Raw genomic sequence first — 19,299 nt, 5'->3', positions numbered from 1 at the left:
TCTAGAATATAATAAAATTAAATTTAAATTAAGTTAAGAAGCGTCAAATTTTCACTTCTCTACGAGGAATGGAAACCGGATCCACTGGACTCGCTAGAATACATTATTCATCATTGCCTTCGCATACACTCTAGCAGCCAAGTTCACACGAGAATCACGAAATAGGAGCCATTAATGCGATATTCTCCGGTGCTATTCCAACATAAACAAGCTTTAGCCAGTGATTGCATGTTGATACCGCAACGGGCAATTTCCACATTTAAACAGGATTATCTGAAGAGCAAACTCGTCGCTATTAGCGATACTAATTAATTTAATGATGGCAACTGAGCTAGTGCGATCGATCAGATCATCTGCGATTGGAATTCGCCGGGCAGCTTCATTAAACCTTCGCCGTCTAATTAAATAACGTTACTAAACTCATACAAACATTTTCACTAGGCCTATATAGCCGACAGAGAGCTGCGTCACTATAAGACCTCGAGGCACGTGGTTTTGCTAGATAAATATTTTCGTGTTCAATCATAAGAATTATATTATTATTATTATTATTATTATTATTATTATTGTAGAATGTCTTTGGCGTGACATCCCATGAAGGGCCAAGGATGACCACTGCTGGCCTCACTACCATATACCCAGCAGAGGTGACTGATTATATAACCATGGAGGTGCCGTGGGGTCAGCCGTTATAGCTGGTTATGTATGTATGTATGTATGTATGTATGTATTTTTTTACTTGGTTATTTAACGACGCTGTATCAACTACGACGTTATTTAGCGTCGATGGATTTGATGATAACGAGATCATATTTGGCAAGATGAGGCCGAGGATTCGCCATAGATTACCTGACATTTGCCTTACGGTTGGGGAAAACCTCGGAAAAAACCCAACCAGGTAATCAACCCAAGCGGGAATCGAACCCGCGCCCGAGCGCAACTCCGGATCGGCAGGTAAGCGCCTTAACCGACCGAGCTACGCCGGTGGCCTGTATGTATGTATGTATGTATGTATGTATGTATGTATGTATGTTAGTATGTATGTATGTGTGTATGCATGTATGTGTGTATGTATGCATGCATGTATGTATGTATGTATGTATGTATGTATGTATGTATGTATGTATGCACACAGGGCCGTATTTAGGTGTCCTTTAACCCCTGGTCAAAAAAAAAAGTTGCTCTCTTCCAAATTAAAGATAATCCTACACAGGACTTTTTTTTTTTTTGTAATTTTAACTTCCTGCACTTGTCCAGAAACAATGTAATTTTTTGCATAACTGAAATTTTATACTTAATAATAATAATAATAATAATAATAATAATAATAATAATAATAATAATAAGTAATAATAATACCGGTAGTTCTTTATGGTTGTGAAACTTGGACTCTCACATTGCGAGAGGAACATAGGTTAAAGGTGTTTGAGAATAAGGTGCTTAGGAATAATAATAATAATAATAATAATAATAATAATAATAATAATAATAATAATAAATAATAATAATAATAGCAATAATAAAAATAATAATAATAATAATAATAAGTAATAATAATATTTCCGGTAGTTCTTTATGGTTGTGAAACTTGGACTCTCACTTTGCGAGAGGAACATAGGTTAAAGGTGTTTGAGAATAAAGTGCTTAGGAAAATATTTGGGGCTAAGAGGGATGAAGTTACAGGAGAATGGAGAAAGTTACACAATGCAGAACTGCACGCATTGTATTCATCATCTGACATAATTAGGAACATTAAATCCAGACGTTCGAGATGGGCAGGGCATGTAGCACGTATGGGCGAATCCAGAAATGCATATAGAGTGTTAATTGGGAAACCAGAGGGAAAAAGACCTTTGGGGAGACCGAAACATAGATGGGAAGATAATATTAAAATGGATTTGAGGGAGGTGGGATATGATGATAGAGACTGGATTAATCTTGCTCAGGATAGAGACCGATGGCGGGATTATGTCAGGGCGGCAATGAACCTCCGAGTTCCTTAAAAGCCATTTGTAAGTAAATAAATAATAGGCCCTAATATTGAAAACGGAAATAAAATACGAATTTAATAAATCGACTTTTTCTTTGTCATCAGTTATACTTTCTCCGTTGTGATTTCGTAGAAGCACTACTCCTTTTTTTCCCTTTCTCCTGCGTAACTGTCTCCAATAAATTGTTACTTTCATCTTCTTTTTTTTTTATTTAGGACACTTTCCTTAGTTATCCTTTTTTCACATTCAAGTTCCTTAATGAATTCGACATATATATATTTTTTTCAATGCTCATGACTTCGCTTGCGTTTAGTAAATGCGCGTGCGTGTGCGTGTGTCTGGCCTTTTTTATTTAAGGCAGCGAATATAATTAATGTAACATTCTGCATCCGAATTTTTCTTAATAATTTTACAAGGTACATTTTACAAATACCTCGAAAATTATACTCTTAAATTTATGCCATACGTCCTGCAAATTTCCTTCAGTCCTTAGAAAATCGTCATAGAAACGTTTTGTAATTCATAGACACCGGTTTTGTTGAAGTTCCAGACAGACAATGGACTTGACTTCGGATTTACTAATAAGACGCTATTGTGATCACCGATTTTATGTAGCCTTCCAGAGTTGACAAAGAGAGAGGCTGATCTTGGTAGGTAAACATCTAAGGGGGCATTGTCATGCATCGGGCCATTTACTACCTGCGTGAAACCGTTACGCCAGATCAATTCATTAACAAGGTTCTATGCGTCTAAATTTGTACTGAAACTCCGTTCCAATTAAGTTGTAGGAGGTTGTCTGATCTTTTAGTTTTACATTTATGTGAATACAAGTTAAATATATTTCGGATTTTGTGTACGAAATTCAACGTAAATAAGGTCAGAATGACAATAGAGTACGTCACTTTTTACAAAAATAAGTTGAAAGTACGTGCTTTCCATATATTCGGTATAGATCAGAACAATAATTAAGCAGCAACATATACTGTATATTGGAATATAAGTGAATTGATTAAGAACGAATCATATTACGAGAGATGTCACAACTATCAGACACTGCAAACAACAAATCATTTATTCATAGTTTTCTACTCTTCAGGTCTTCCACTGCAAAGTCAGCATTCTTAAATCTTCCATATTTTTCGCCTTTCTTTTAGTCTCCGCATACGATCCATGTGTCTTAATATTGTGTAATAGTAGCAATAATACTAGCAGTAGTGATAGTAGTAGTAGTAGTAGTAGTAGTAATAATAATAATAGTAATAGTAGCAGTAGTAGTGATAATAGTAGCAGTAATGTTTTATTTAACGTCTTTTAAATGCAGAGGTTATTCAGCGTCGAAATTCAACGACTTGAGAACTGACCGATAGATTTTGCCTCCTATGCTCTATCAGGAACAGGTGTTTTATGTATTGAAGATAAGACCCTAATTCGAAAGGATTTATTCTTACTATGTCTGTAGATGAGAGCATGTAACACACCAAAGCTCGGATTCTAAATGATACGTCAAGTTCAGTTTCCCAGTTCATAGAGAGCTTGTGATTAATGTACAAGTGTTTCTTTTGTAACAACTCCAGGATCCTGTCTGTCACGGCAGTCTCAACATTGTGAAAGGGTCAGGCATTGTTCCCCTCTCAGGGTTAGGTACTGAGTCTCACAGACCTATAAAATAATTTATATCAATTTTGCGTCAGAGGAAAGGGTTTTCATTTGCAGCGTGAGAATATTGTGCTGCCGGGGCATTGTTTGCACACCTGTCATAGTGCTGCAGGGAAGTGTGGCAGAAGTGTACAACTACCAAATCACCTGTGTCTTCGTGATCAAAAGGCCTGGGCTTTGTATGGCCAGTCTCTGTAAAACGCCAACTTCCTGAATCAGTGCAGTATTTTTCATTCAACGTATACATTTCTAATTAACCAAATTAATTATTTTTTTCTTTTTCGAAATGTCGCATCCACATAACACTCCTACTAATGGCAATAAATGTATCAACTTAATTACTTATAAATGACTTTTAAGGAACCAACAGGTTCATTGCCACCCTCACATAAGCCCGTCACCAGTCCTTATCTTGTGCAAGATTAATCCACTCTCTATCATCATATCCCAACTCCCTCAAATTCATTTTAATATTATCCTCCCATCTACGTCTCGGCCTCCCCAAAGGTCTTTTTCCCTCCGGTCTCCCAACTAACACTCTATATGCATTTCTTGATTCGCCCATACGTGCTACATGCCCTGCCCATCTCAAACGTCTGGATTTAATGTTCCTAATTATGTCAGGTGAAGCATACAATGCGTACAGTTCTGTGTTGTGTAACTTTGTCCATTCTCCATTGTCCATTCTCTCGCCCCAAATATTTTCCTAAGAACTTTATTCTCAAACAACCTTAATCTCTGTTCCTCTCTCAAAGTGAGAGTCCAAATTTCACAACCATACAGAGCAACCGGTAATATAACTGTTTTATGAATTCTAACTTTCAGATTTTTTGACAGCAGACTAGATGACAAAAGCTTCTCAACCGAAGGATAAATCCGCAATTTTTATGTTTCCATTTCGTACAATATTCTCGTCACGAGACATAATCATATACTTTGTCTTTTCGGGATTTACTTCCAAATCTATCGCTTTTTTGCTTCAAGTAAATTTTCCGTGTTTTCCCTAATCGTTTGTGGAGTTTCTCAATGTATCAACTAAAAGTTTTAATAAGATAATTGCATGAATATAAATAAGTGGAAAGAATGAAGATAAACAGATTGTTAACTAATGTGTAGAAAAATTTTTGTATATCTTCGCTTATCTATATGTAATTAAATATAATTTTGCCAGGACCTGTTCAAACTCTATTTCTCAAAATTCACTACTTACAAAAGCGTATTAAGTACAATTCAGAATTAATTTATATGTGATTAAATACAATTTTGCCAAGACCTGTTCAAACTCCCTTTCAAAAAAATCCCTACTTACAAAAGCGAATTACGTACAATTCAGAATTAATTTATTTATATGTACTAATTAAATATAACTTTGCCAGGACTTGTACATAATTCCATGGTGTTTGGTCAAAACATAACTCCAAAATGGCCTTTACCGGTAGGCTACTTATAGAAGCTATAGAAAAGCATGAGCATGTGCATAAGTTATAAATAAACAATGCCCTAATCTATGTTATTGTCATTCACATTTGTGCCTAAACTAGAATTCTGTTTTTTAAAGCAAAAGTGAAAATAAAAATGCTTTTTTTGGAGTTATGTTCTGACCAAACACCACAGAATTAAGTAAAACTGTGTTACGTATAACCCACGTTCAACTGTATTTTGTTGTATTTATTTTTATTTATTAGGTTATTTTACGACGCTGTATCAACATCTCAGATTATTTAGCGTCTGAATGAAATGAAGGTGATAATGACGGTGAAATGAGTCCGAGGTCAAGCACCGAAAGTTACGCAGCATTTGTTCGTATTTGGTTGAGGGAAAACCCCGGAAAAAACCTCAACCAGGTAACTTGCCCCAACCGGGATTCGAACCCAGGCCACCTGGTTTCGCGGCCAGACGTGCTGACCGTTGCTCCACAGGTGTGGACTATTTTTTTTTGTATATGTGTAACAGCCCCGGAGTTTTGAATCGTGTTACGTACTCTACAGCAAGCTTTAAAAATTCATACTGCAACCCGCGATTTTAATGACTGACGTGGAACATCTCCTTTAGAGAGACTTTATGTTCTCACCCCCATATGCTGATTTCGCTCTAAATCTCTGTTTTATATGGAAAGGGTCGAGGAGATTGTGGGACAAAGATGAAGTCATACCTACTGTACCTGCCTAACTAGATGGATGTGCTGCTCCATTGCAGCCTCTTTCCATTCATCTGTCCACGGCTTGAGTGATCATTCGGCGCAGCATCGATACAATACGACGCCGGGCGACGCTACCGACTATTGGGTTCACTTTATAACGCAGTTATCCGCCTGTAATGTTGTTCGTGTACTCCGTGATAGTCACCTTGTCCGCCACTGCCATTAAAACAGGTAAGAGCTATTGTGTGTTTCTTTATCTACGCAGGGACACAGGAGTGCATTAAATTCGGATTACTTAGTTATACTGAGAACGAAAAGAAATAAGTGTCTTTCGTAAATACAAATTCTAATGTTCTGTATAGTCGGTTGGGAAATCATTTGTGTTAAATTTAGATATTTCAAACGCGAAGGACAGACATTATTAACATCAACAGGTGCAATCTTCAGCTGAGATAATTAATCCGTCTATTCGATTTGAATTGAGCGAAGAACAACAATAAGTTGATGTCGAGAAGAAGAAAATATATCAGGCTACAGCACTCTTTTTTTCTCAATATTATCAACTCAAAAATATTTCAGTGACAAGTCTTTTTTTAGGTTCAGGGGAAACAATCCCAAAATTCTTTATGAATACATAATAATTACTATTATGAGGTATTCGGTGGAAATTAAAAAAAAAAAAATATCTGCAACATTAGTAGCACATAAATCTCTTTAAGATTACCAAATTTTTCTAATAAAATGTACGGAAATTCTTCCCTCAACTTCCATTTTTTATACAAAAATGTTTTCCAGTAGTGCATAAAATTCTTATATTTAAATACTATTTATTTTATAATCAAAGAACAAAGTAATCCAAGAGTTGTAACTGAAGTTCTTCGATGAACTTAATTTTAGACTATTATTCTTGGTAGCTTAACATTCTTTCAACAGTTATTATTATTACTATTATTATTATTATTATTATTATTATTATTATTATTATTATTATTATTATTATTGCAGAAATTATCTATAAAAAGTACTAGAATTCAAAACATGTACTGGTACCCAGAAACCATAAAAATAACGTTTTCTCGAGATCCATGAAAATTATAGGCCATCTTGCGCACGGACAATGACTATAATAATAATAATAATAATAATAATAATAATAATAATAATAGTCAAACAAACATCAAAATTCGACATGAGATTAAAATTTGGAAATAAATGATGAAGTTACTCCAATATAAATATGATAGAGAAGTACGCTGAAAAATGCTGAAGTAATTATTTATTTATTTACATTTATTTATTTATTTATTTATTTATTTATTTATTTATTTATTTATTTATTTATTTATTTATTTATTTATGTCCTTCTCTAAAACAGGGCAAAGCCCCAATTACAGCAGGCAGCACAAAATTATAGTTACTCTTGCCATAAAAATAAAAAAAAAACACGAAAAAAAAATAAATAGAGATATAAATACAAGAAAGAGATATAAGCACAAATAAAAAATTAAAAACACATAAAAAATAAATACAGATAATACGACAAGTGAAATATAAAACTACAGGGTACGTAATAAATAGCAATATTATTTTAAATTTTAAATAAACTATCTTCAATATTTTAGTAAGGAAAAGTTTATATTCTATATAAGAAATGCTGAAATCTAGATCCCACGGACTTATCTTCCTGAATGTTGAGATATTTGTTGTTTTATTTATTTTTATTAATTCTAAACTTAAAAAAAATCACTAATACGAGGAAAAGTGCTGAAAAAATTCTGCAGATTACAGTTTGAGCACAAATGCAGGTATATTATAGGGCCTACTATACTTCGGGTCTCTGCACATACATCTTATATCATAATCATGTATGAAGTATGTATAGTATACTATACTCTCAGGACTGAGGAGGATATATATTTGACTGTATAAAAATGTCACGTATAACGCACCAAAAGGATTGGTATTCTGAAAAGTGTTACAAAAAAGCACACTGAATATATTTTATAGAATACTAAGAACATTATATCTGAAAATACTACAGAGAACAACAATTTTATATACCGCTCACGACAAAAAATGCAAGGCGCTTGATCATCACCATAAACTGCTAACAGTAACCCTAAAACTCTTGTACATTTTCGGTTTTTACTTTATTTTTACTTTTGGATTGTGTCAAAACTTAAGGCTTCATGATGATGCTAATTATTATTATTGTAATAATAATAATAATAATAATAATAATAATAATAAATAATTTGTAATTAAATATAAACGAAGTACATTAATGGATAGCTTATTTACAAACTGTTATACATATGTCACACAAAATCACATAAAGACAATTGAAACAAGTTACATGAAACATGAGATTACACGAATACTAAATTCACTAAACAACTACAAGTATCACTTAACAAAGAATTACTATTATTAATAGAGTCCTGCGTTTGGTTACTTTGAATATAAGTTATGTGTACATCGATCATACTAGCTTCCCTTCGTACGGAGAGCATGTTGCGAGTCAACAGTCAACTGCAGTTCAGCAATCTTTCCGCACGCTCCGGTGCTGTGTGTTTAGTTCTACTTTATTCGAGTACCTGTGTGTATAAGTCGGTGAACAACAGGAATAGTACTCATATACAAAATACCATAACAATAACAAAATATTTATTTAAAGGCAACTTGTATGCAATAAAAGGTAAGTTTTACTAGGGTTAGACAAAACTAAAAATAATTCAGGAGCCATCACATTTTGTGTACACATACAATGAGAAACCAATCGAGCTAAGATAAAGAAACATTTAACTAAGGTAAACATCAAATCATCGCAGATATCAAACTCCTAGTTTCTCGTACACGAAGGTTAGCAGTCTGAAAGTGCCAAGTCTGGGCTGTGAGAAGAATGACTTAATGCACGGAATAACGTTTCGAATGACAAAATCGCATTACTTCCAAGAATATCGTCATATGATTTTATTTTGTTTAATGTTTCCGTGCATTAAATAATTATTTATGGATTAAATGACGCTTAAGTGGTTACGAGGAAAAACTGACCAATAATTATTAGAAAAAGTATGTTAGATTCGGAGATTTGTACAGAAGCAATTTATATTCATTGATTTCTTTATGCACAATTCGAAAATTCGAATTTCGAATTTTATTTTACTACAAAATTTTTAATAATAGGATTTTCAAATCAGTGAACATAAATTATTTCTGCACATACTCTCCAAAGCTGGCGTATTTTTTCCAACAATTGTTCATTTTAATACCATTATAATATCGAATGAAGTCCACATCTGTGGAGTAACGATTAGCGCGTCTGGCCGCGAAACCAAGTGGCCCGGGTTCGATTTCCGGATAGGGCAAGTTACCTGGTTGAGGTTTTTTCCGGGGTTTTCCCTCAACCCAATATGAGCAAATGCTGGGTAACTATCGATGCTGGACTCCGGACTCATTTCACCGGCATTATCACCTTCATCTCATTCAGACGGTGAATAACCTAAGATATTTATACAGCGTCGTAAAATAACATACTAGAAATATCGAATGAATAATTATATTCAATTCACGGAAGCATTAAACAAATTGAAAGCGAAACGACTATATTCTTAAAGGCAATGTGATTTTATTGTACGAAACGTTATTCCATACACTTCGTCAATGTTCTCACAGCTCAGACTTGGCGCCTTCAAACTGCCAGCTTTTCCGTCTCGAGAAAATTTCTGGAAGATATTCCACTAGGGATCAGAATATTTCATTATAATATCGAATGAATAATTATATTCAATTCACGGAAACATTAAAAAACTTGAAAGCGAAACGACTACATTCTTAAAGGCAATGTGATTTTATTGTACAAAACGTTATTCCGTACACTTCGCCAATCTTCTTACAGCTCAGACTTGGCGCCTTCAAATTACCAATTTTTCCGTCTCGAGAAAATTTCTGGAAGACAGAATATTCGTCAGACGCTGCAACATTAAGCTGTGCGTCTTAAGGTGCTTCATTTAATTGCGGTCGACATCTGTATTTCATTTGTATGAATATACGGTTCCTAACGATAATGCCGATAATGAAATTCTCACCCTGTGTACCGTAATTAGAAGTTCGTACATGTATCGGTATGGTGTGATAGATTACGTTTGGTAGTTGCGGGCAGTATTTCGCTACTGAGGTACGTTAAGTAAACAGTGTTACCTAATCTTGCATCTGAGTGCCGAAGGAATTTTATTCACATACATTATTTAAGAGGATTTGTGTTCCACCCCAGCGTCCTCTGTTACCGTGGACATGGGGAATAATTAGTGTAAGCCACACGCACCAGCTCTCAACTTCCTAACAAAGGGAGTGGTATCGATCTTGACCACGTCCCACTCCCCGCGGTACAAGGAACTGCTACTGTTCTCTCTTCTCGTCTCCTACCTATTCTTTCCTGTCATCATTTCAGTCCTCTTATTTTTTCTTCCTTCCATCTTTTGTCTCTCCATTTTCTTCTATCCACGCATAGGCTACCTTCATTCAGTTAGTCACTCGACAGTTCTTGTTCAGTTTTATTGTTTATGTATTCATTCATTCATTCATTCATTCAATAACTCACTTGGTTATCTACGTTATCTATTCGGTCATTTATAAATTAATTCATTCTCTCGTAAAGTCATTCATTCGTTCAGCCGTTCTTTGTTTTATTTATTCTTCAACCATTCTTTTATTTGTTTCTCATTCTCATATTTTACTCCTCAAGGCGACGCGCTACAGAGTTTTGTAATTTCTACAATTTTCGTCATATATTTTTTTTCTTTTTACATTTTTACATGTATGTATGTATTTATTTATTTACACTGCAAGTGGGCAAGCACCCGGTGACAGTGGTACAAACAATACACAATAAAATTACAATACACAATACAATTATACAATACACAATACAATTAGATACACAATACAATTATATACACAATGTAATTAGAATACACAATACAATTATACACAAAAGTTACAATTATTAATAATACATAAAATAACCTAATTAATAAGTGAACCTAATTTTACATTACAACCTACATTTATTTAGGCCCTACATAAGTTTCACATCGGTACTGATAATAATCTTTCACTTTACTCTCATTTCACTCACTGTACTGGCACTATGACACATTTCACTGACAATTTTGAACACATATCACTAACATTATAATATAACACATTTCACTGACACTATAGAACACGTTTCATTGACACTATAAATTATCACTGATCGGAACTATTCACTGCACTGTAAACCATAACTTCACTGACTCACCACGCTTCACTGATACAACAGTTCAAATAAGATAAACAATTACAACCTTAAACAAACAATTACACCCTTTTAAGATCCTCTTACAAGCTATTTTTAAATAATTTACAATTCAAACCAAGGGAGTAACTCGTCAGGCTAAATAAATACATGTCACCTTAACTTTAATTTACACTTTATAAACAACGTTTTAAGTTATTATTGAATCCCCTTAAGGAAGGATATCAATAGATATTGTTAAAATACATGTGCAATATTTTTGGTTAATTTTTATATTCAAAAATATATCCAGGAAAAAAGTATTTAAAATGATGTTTATTTTTAGTAAACATTTATCTGGGCCTCACATAAAGATAATAAATTTCCTACAAGTTTAAAATGAAACTAAGACTCCCTATAATGATACGGTGCATTGTTTTCTTTTTCCTGGTCAATATATTTCATTAGTAAAAAAAAATTGAACATTAGATTTTCTTTCGACTTTTCAACTTCACTGCCTGACACAGAAAAATCACAGCTTTCTTAATAATAATCATATATTTAAATCAGTGCAGCATTTCATGCACAGACCTATTGTGAATATGAGTGCTACGTTTCATTACTCTAAGTATAGCCATTTAGGATATATCGTATTTCTAGTAATATATGATATAAAAGGAAATTGTACCAGAACAATGGAAGGAGTCCGTAATTGTACCTATTTTTAAGAAGGAGATAAGACTAACTGTAGTAACTTTCGAGGAATATCACTTTTGTTGACGTCGTACAAAATTTTGTCCAATATTCTTTTGAGAAGAATAACTCCGTACGTAGATGAAATTATTGGGGATCATCAACGCGGTTTTAGGCGTAATAGATCAACTATTGATCAGATGTTTTGTATTCGACAGATATTGGAGAAAAAATGGAAGCATAAGACTACAATACATCAGTTATTCATAGATTTAAAAAAAGGTATATGACTTGGTTAAGAGAGAAGTTATATATAATATTCTTATTGAATTTGGTATTACCAAGAAACTATTTCGATTAATTAAAATGTGTCTCAGTGAAACGTACAGCTGTAAAGACCAGTTTCTATCTGATGCTTTTCCAATTCACTGCGGGCTAAAGCAAGGAGATGCACTATCACCTCTACTTTTTTACTTTGCTCTAGAATATGCCATTAGGAAAGTTCAGGATAACAGACAGGGTTTGGAATTGAACGGGTTACATCAGCTTCTTGTCTGTGCGGATGGCGTGAATATGTTAGGAGAAAATCCACAAACGATTAGGGAAAACACGGAAGTTTTACTTGAAGCAAGTAAAGCGATAGGTTTGGAAGTAAATCCCGAAAAGACAAAGTATATGATTATGTCTCGTGACCAGAATATTGTACGAAATGGAAACATAAAAATTAGAGATTTCTCTTTCGAAGAGATGGAAAAATTCAAATATCTTGGAGCAACAGTAACAAATATAAATGGCATCAGGGAGAAAATTTAACTCCGGATAAATATGGGAAATACCTGTTATTATTCGGTTGAGAAGCTTTTGTCATCTAGTCTGCTGTCAAAAAATCTGAAAGTTAGAATTTATAAAACAGTTAGGCCTACATTACCGGTTGTTCTGTATGGTTGTGAAACTTGGACTCTCACTTTGAGAGAGGAACAGAGATTAAGGGTGTTTGAGAATAAAGTTCTTAGGAAAATATTTGGAGCTAAGAGGGATGAAGTTACAGGTGAATGAAAAAAGTTACACAGCACAGAACTGCACGCATTGTATTCTTCACCTGACATAATTAGGAACATTAAATCCAGACGTTTGAGATGGGCAGGGCATGTATAGCACGTATGGGCGAATCCAGAAATGCATATAGAGTGTTAGTTGGGAGACCGGAGGGAAAAATACCTTTGGGGAGGCCGAGACGTAGATGGGAGGATAATATTAAAATGGATTTGAGGGAGGTGCGATATGATGATAGAGAGTAGATTAATCTTGCATAGGATGGGGACCGATGGCGGGCTTATGTGAGAGCGGCAATGAACCTGCGGGTTTCTTAAAAGCCATTTGAAAGTAAGTATATGATGTAATTTATTGTCACTCAATCGTTTGGTTCTGCTTTCCAACACTCCTGTTCTAACACTACTTACATAATTTCTAAATTTAGTGGACGACTCAAGTACTTATCTTCCTTTATTGAACGCTGTGTCCTTCCGTGTCCATTATTTTTTCTTATCACTTCATCTATTTCATACTTTAATAATCTGATACTATTTATCATTCTAAAACCTATCTAAATCTAATGTGGTCTTAAACTTTTATTTTTAATGCAGGATCTTAGTAACTTCGAAATCACTGATCATTGACTCTTACTGAACGCTTTGGAACTATGCTATGAACTGAAGTTGATTATGTCATTCCATCCTTTCAAAATTTCTAGACTATCAGATCACAATATGATCACGAACAATATAGAAATGCATAATAAATGCACAGGCGCCGCCTGTGGAAGAGTGTCCACAGAGAGTTTACAAAAGGAAAACAAATTTTGTGTTCTCTCTTTTAATATTGACCTCTGTGAAGAGGACTTCTTCGGTAGCGGATAAAGGAAAAGAAATGAAGTCAGAATTATGCATAAAGACACTATCCATTGCCATAACGATATAAGGAGTTCGGCAAAAAAATAAAAATAAAGACAAAAAATGCCGGTGGAAACAATGGGAAACACAATGACAAAATTATAAAACAGTCGGCAGCCTCTGATGACTAGTAAAGTGTGGGATCTGTATCAGCTCAGCGAGTAGCTAAGCAACACACGGAAACAATATGTGGTGTCGGCTTACCGTTTCAAAGGACAGAAGAAATGAAGACTTAATATGAAGTGTTCGAATGAATTGCTGCAAGTAATGTATGCTGGTAGTCTGGAAACTGGAGTAACAATTTAACTCTTTGTTTATTTAATATATTATTACAAGTTTTGAATTTATTACATTTTTTACATTTATGACAATTTACGCAATTTTACACGTATTTTACGCATCGTATAGTTTTATTATCATTTTTACGCGTAAACGTGGTAATAATAAACGAAGAAATCCTGCCAAGGATAAAATTTCTAACAAAAATAACTCTAATAGTATACTTGACACAGTAATTACTGAAGTGCTAGTGAGGGTTTTCTATGAACCAGTCTGTTTTCCGTTCTGGCTAACTTTCTAGGCATTTTTTCTTGTCATTTAACCCACATTCGCGCTGCTTTATGCACATCGTTAATCCCGTAGGCGGTGTCATAACTGGCGCCCCAGCAACTACATCATGGATACCATCGTAAAACAAATGAAGAATGCCTTGCGCAAATTCAGAGCTATGAGCTGGAGTAATGTTTCCATATTCATACATCTCTCATTTAAAATTCTCTAACAGAAACAAACAAAACGTGCATGGCATGAAAATGAAGTTCTGAAAAGTCATAAAAGATGAATTTGTCCCCTGCATAATTCTGACGCATGCTTGGTCATCTGGAACATTTATCTAGAGATCAGTTTTTATTTCTTGTGTTTTTCGTTTCCCGGTGGTAAAATAGCTATCATATTCACCATTTATATCCGTCGCTTGGGCCTAAGCGCAGTTGCGTCTAATGGGTTTATAAGGGATGTCACTGCACATTAGGCCTATAAATTTAACTTAATGAATAACTACTGTTTTCCGTAAACAGCCAGGGCGTCATGACTACATTCTTCCATTTCCTCCTATTTCACTAGTTCATAAATCATTTTCTATCGAAATCATGTTATCTCCAGGTTGTGAATTGAAAATTTTCTCCAGGGGAGGAGGATATTAACATTTAAAAAATTCAGTATTCATTATTCGCTCTTTGTTGATTACCCGTTGCAGTTTTGCTAGTTCGGTATAAATGTGTAAATTGTGACTTTTTAACCAGTGTTGCCAACAGCCTATACTTTAAAGTCACTAAACAGAGTAAAATGCCGCAGAGTAAATGAAAATGTGTAAACAAGGTCTAGAAAATAGAATATTTAAACAGTAGATGTTTCAGAAAGTACGACATAACCAACTAAATTGAGAAATGGTTGCCAGACACTTCTTCTGCCGCAGTAGCTGACGTAGTGGGTGAAGAATCCAGGATTATTGAATAGACAATTCTTTTCAAACTAACATTAAAATACTGTATCATTAACCCCAGAAGTTTATTAACAGAAATTCCCGTGGACTCATCAGTGATACTGCTGTAATTTTGATCTCCAATATCTGATAGGAGTATTAAACTTTCATGAAAATGTAGAGAAATTACGTTTTTAACATGCCTGTACATTTTGTCCTATGAAGACGTAAGTAGTTCTTAGAGATGAACAAAACTAACTACCGCTCTCGCTCGCTATGTTCGCTGCATTTGTCTTTCGAATCTCGGCTCGTCATTCTTGCTGCGCTTCGAGTATCGCTCGTCATCCCGTTACCTCTCCCTTTATATTGTAGAAATCTGTGCGAAGTGTTCTTTCAACAGGATGTGTACGATGAGACAGATCCACACCTGTGGAGTAACGGTCAGAGCGTCTGGCCGCGAAACCAGGTGGCCCGGGTTCGAATCCCGGTCGGGGCAAGTTACTTGGTTGAGGTTTTTTTCCGGGGTTTTCCCTCAACCCAATACGAACAAATGCTAGGTAACTTTCGGTGCTGGACCCCGGACTCATTTCACCGACATTATCACCTTCATTTCATTCAGACGCTAAATAACCTAGATGTTGGTAAAGCGTCGTAAAATAACCCAATAAAATAAAAATAAAATGAGACAGGTAAATACGACAGCCACCATTTACTCCAGGGGGTCTGTGTGCACACTGTTATTTTCTTGGTACAGTATTATTCGTCTCCAGGAGCGGTGTGAAATTTTGCGCAGCATTGCTGGAGTGACGGAAGCAAATGCATTCCTAACAGCGTCTTTGAGTTCCTCAGTTGTCTAATAACGATTCTGAGCGACTTTCTGCTTGATGTTTTCCCATAACGCATTATCACAGGATGTCAGATCGGGACTTCGGGGTGGCCATTTCAAAGGTACATAACCCATAAAAGGTAAGGTAAAGGTATCCCCGTAACATGCCATGAATATGTCCAATATTTAAAGCACATTAAAAATCACAGAACAGAGGGAGAGGACCGTTTAGAAAACTACTTACACTTCTGTTTCCATAGTACCACGAGTGAAGTCAGAGTAATTTTTAACGATGATTTTTAAAAGACAAAACCCATTCTAGTGGATCTAATATTATTTTGTATATAAGGAATGTATTATTTCGTTCCGAATTATTTCCCATACAATAAAGAAATTAAGGAAACCATTTCAAGACAACCGTACGCTGTCCAGTTTTAAGATAATATACCTAAGGACTTATTATAATTTATTGTAGTTCATAAAATAAAAATGTTTGCATTTCACGTATGTATAGCAAAGATAATTTGACTTTAGAAAATAAGTAGGAGTCCTAGCCTCTAGCTTCAGCTCAAGTAATAACGATTATGGCTATAAATACAGCAAACCTGAGTTCGATTCCCTGTGGAGAAAAGATATATATCTTCCCTCCCACAGGGAAAGAGTGAGTCTCTTGAGGATGTTTTCCAACAGTTGAAACTCAGCAAGAAAATGTATGATATATAGTTTCAGATTTATTAAAGTTCTTTGAGGATGGTTTAGAAGAGCTTCTTATTTAATGGGTATGAAAAGACGCATGCGTGTTCCAGGTGCGTCGATGTGGTTGTCTGGAATGGCTTACGTAAGCCATTCAGTCGTAAACAAGGGCTTCATAACGAGGTTGTCATGTTCCTGTCATCTGGCAGCTATTTTCACGTTGTTTTTCTAATTGAAATGTGAGTCACTGTCACACAGATGTTACGCAATTTCCCTCAGCAGGAAAATAAATTACTGCTCTTGGTGAAACATAGCATTAGAAGGCTGCCAGAATGTGTTGTTATAAATCGCATTTTATCTCAAAGTAATATCTTAATAGGCTAGATATTTATAATACCTATCATTAAGAGAAGTGTTACAATTATTCAACGTTTACAATTTATTCTTTATGGGTTTTTTATTTAGAATCTTATATTCTCTTTAGGATTCCTCAACCATCTGGCCATAGATTAACTCTGGGAAAATAACTTATAGTTACAAAATGTGCTGCAAGTGTCCCTCCTCCTTCTCCTGGAGACATATTCTTGCTCGTCTCCCCATGTTGTCAGGTACATGCCTCAACATCGCTAGCTTGGTTGACAAGGTTCTAACTGACAAAATCAGTGAAACTGAGGTTTTGTACTCATAAATTCTCATTCATTCTGTTCTTTACAGGACACTAACTTTTGCTGCTATCTGTTGACAAAAAATTAGTACTTTACCATAGTTCTATAGCCTGATTAGTGTAATATGTAGCTAGTAGGCGATGTATGCAATGGAGGAGGAAAGGAACTTGCCACCCTACCTCATTTCTCTCCTGGTCTCGTTGTCTCATAAGTGGTGTCTTGTTGATATCACTCGTCAGATTAAAGAGATCATCATCATCATCATCATCCTTCACGAATTAGGCCTCTGTAGACATGTTTCGGCCCCATCTAGCAGTCTTCTAAAAGGTCTTTCTGGTCGACGATGTCCTCTAAGTTTATACTGCATCATAATTTTTGGAATTCTTGAATTTTCCATTTTCTTACATGATCTAGCCAATTGAATTTGTATCTGCTAATTTTTTCTTCTACTGACTCTACTTCTAATTGTTCTAAAATTTCTTCATTCCTTTTTCGGTCTAAAAGAGTAGGTATATCCTGCTGTCCTCCTGAAAAATTTCATTTCCGTTACTTTGATTCTGTTCATGTCTTTTTTCTTTAATATCCAAATCTCGCTTCCGTGTAAAAGGGAGGGTAATGCTAGTGTATTGTATATTTTTATTCTTTTAGATTTTTGTACTAATTTAGCTTTTAATGTATTGTTTATTATTCCTGGAATTTGTGTAAATTTGGTAATTTTCTTGTTCACATCTTTTCCATTTTGATAAGATATTTCACAACCCAGATAATTGAAATTTTGTACTTGTTGTTGTTTAAAGTGATATCAGCTTAAATTTGTCTACCGCTATCGTTTGTTGGTTTCAATATTATCTACATTAATTATTTACATTTTCATATTATTTTCATATAATTTACAAACGACAACGTACGAAATGACGGTCACCAACATTGAACAAATTACATTTTCATTTATTACTTACATTGACTATTTACATTTATTATTTACATGTATGCAATCTATCATGTTTTATTTGTTGATCTGTCGTCCACAAGGTGGTTCTGCCTATCGTATTTACATTGTCATATTACAAAACAAAATACGAGTCGCAAAGATCTTTTCATACCATTCGTAGAGTTAACCACAGTACACGTTGTTAGCTCATATTTGTAAATGATATGAAATAATTTCTTCTTCTTATCGAAATTCTGGATTTAGGCTTATTATGACCTGTTCCCGTGAAGTTCTAGATGATCTTGTTGGATTCAACGTGGTCTACGCCTTCCTATGTCTCGTCGACCATGGGGTTTGTAATTTAAAGCAATTTTGGGTAATTTGGCGTCTGGCATTCTTGAGAGATGCTGTAGTCAATCCTGTTGATATTTCTTTATTTGGATAAATCGCAATATCGCGAACGCCAGTAGGGGAAGTTATCCCCACCCACATGGAATGTGCATTCGAACAACACTCGCCTATCACGTAGAGTGTCTGTTCAGCTAGTAGGGGAAAAGTGGAATGGGTCGTGGGCGGAGCTTCTACGTTCGCTATATTGCGATTTGCCCCTTTATTTCTTCAGTTATACTTTCTACATGCAGTTTTTCTTGTATATCTGTATTTCGTATCCTGTCTTTCCGAGTGACATCCAGTAAGGATCTCAGGAATCTCATCTGTGCTGCTGTTAGCTTATGGCAATTTCTCTGATTGAGTATACAGGTTTCACTCCCGTATTTAAGGACTGGCTTTGCTGTGATGTTGTGTATTCTTAATTGACTAGTGCTCCGAGGTTGTTCTCAGGCGTGGGTTGTTCTGGGTTGATTACCAAGTTGAACTATTTCCCGAGATTTTCCACAGCTATAAAGCGAATATGAAGTAACGCCATGGAGAATTCTCAGAACTCATCTCACCGAATACCCTTTCTCTATCAACATTTCAAATCCTTCCCAGGATGATT

The 19,299-nt window shown here is 34.9% G+C and overlaps 1 protein-coding gene across 1 annotated transcript in view; it reads left to right on the top strand.

Annotated features, from left to right (window-relative positions):
* The first annotated feature begins 5,818 nt into the window (after positions 1-5,818).
* Positions 5,819-19,299, top strand: part of LOC138712165 (UPAR/Ly6 domain-containing protein crok-like) — a 44,278-nt gene continuing 30,797 nt past the window's right edge. Inside the window, exon 1 of the mRNA XM_069843648.1 lies at positions 5,819-6,018. Within this exon, the coding sequence (XP_069699749.1) occupies positions 5,964-6,018 (55 nt within the window). The 5' untranslated portion in view covers positions 5,819-5,963. The remainder of the gene's footprint in view (positions 6,019-19,299) is intronic.

This window comes from Periplaneta americana, chromosome 13 (assembly GCF_040183065.1).
Source record: "Periplaneta americana isolate PAMFEO1 chromosome 13, P.americana_PAMFEO1_priV1, whole genome shotgun sequence".
Taxonomy (NCBI): Eukaryota; Metazoa; Arthropoda; class Insecta; order Blattodea; family Blattidae; genus Periplaneta; species Periplaneta americana.
This window is presented reverse-complemented; position numbering and strand designations above follow the sequence as displayed.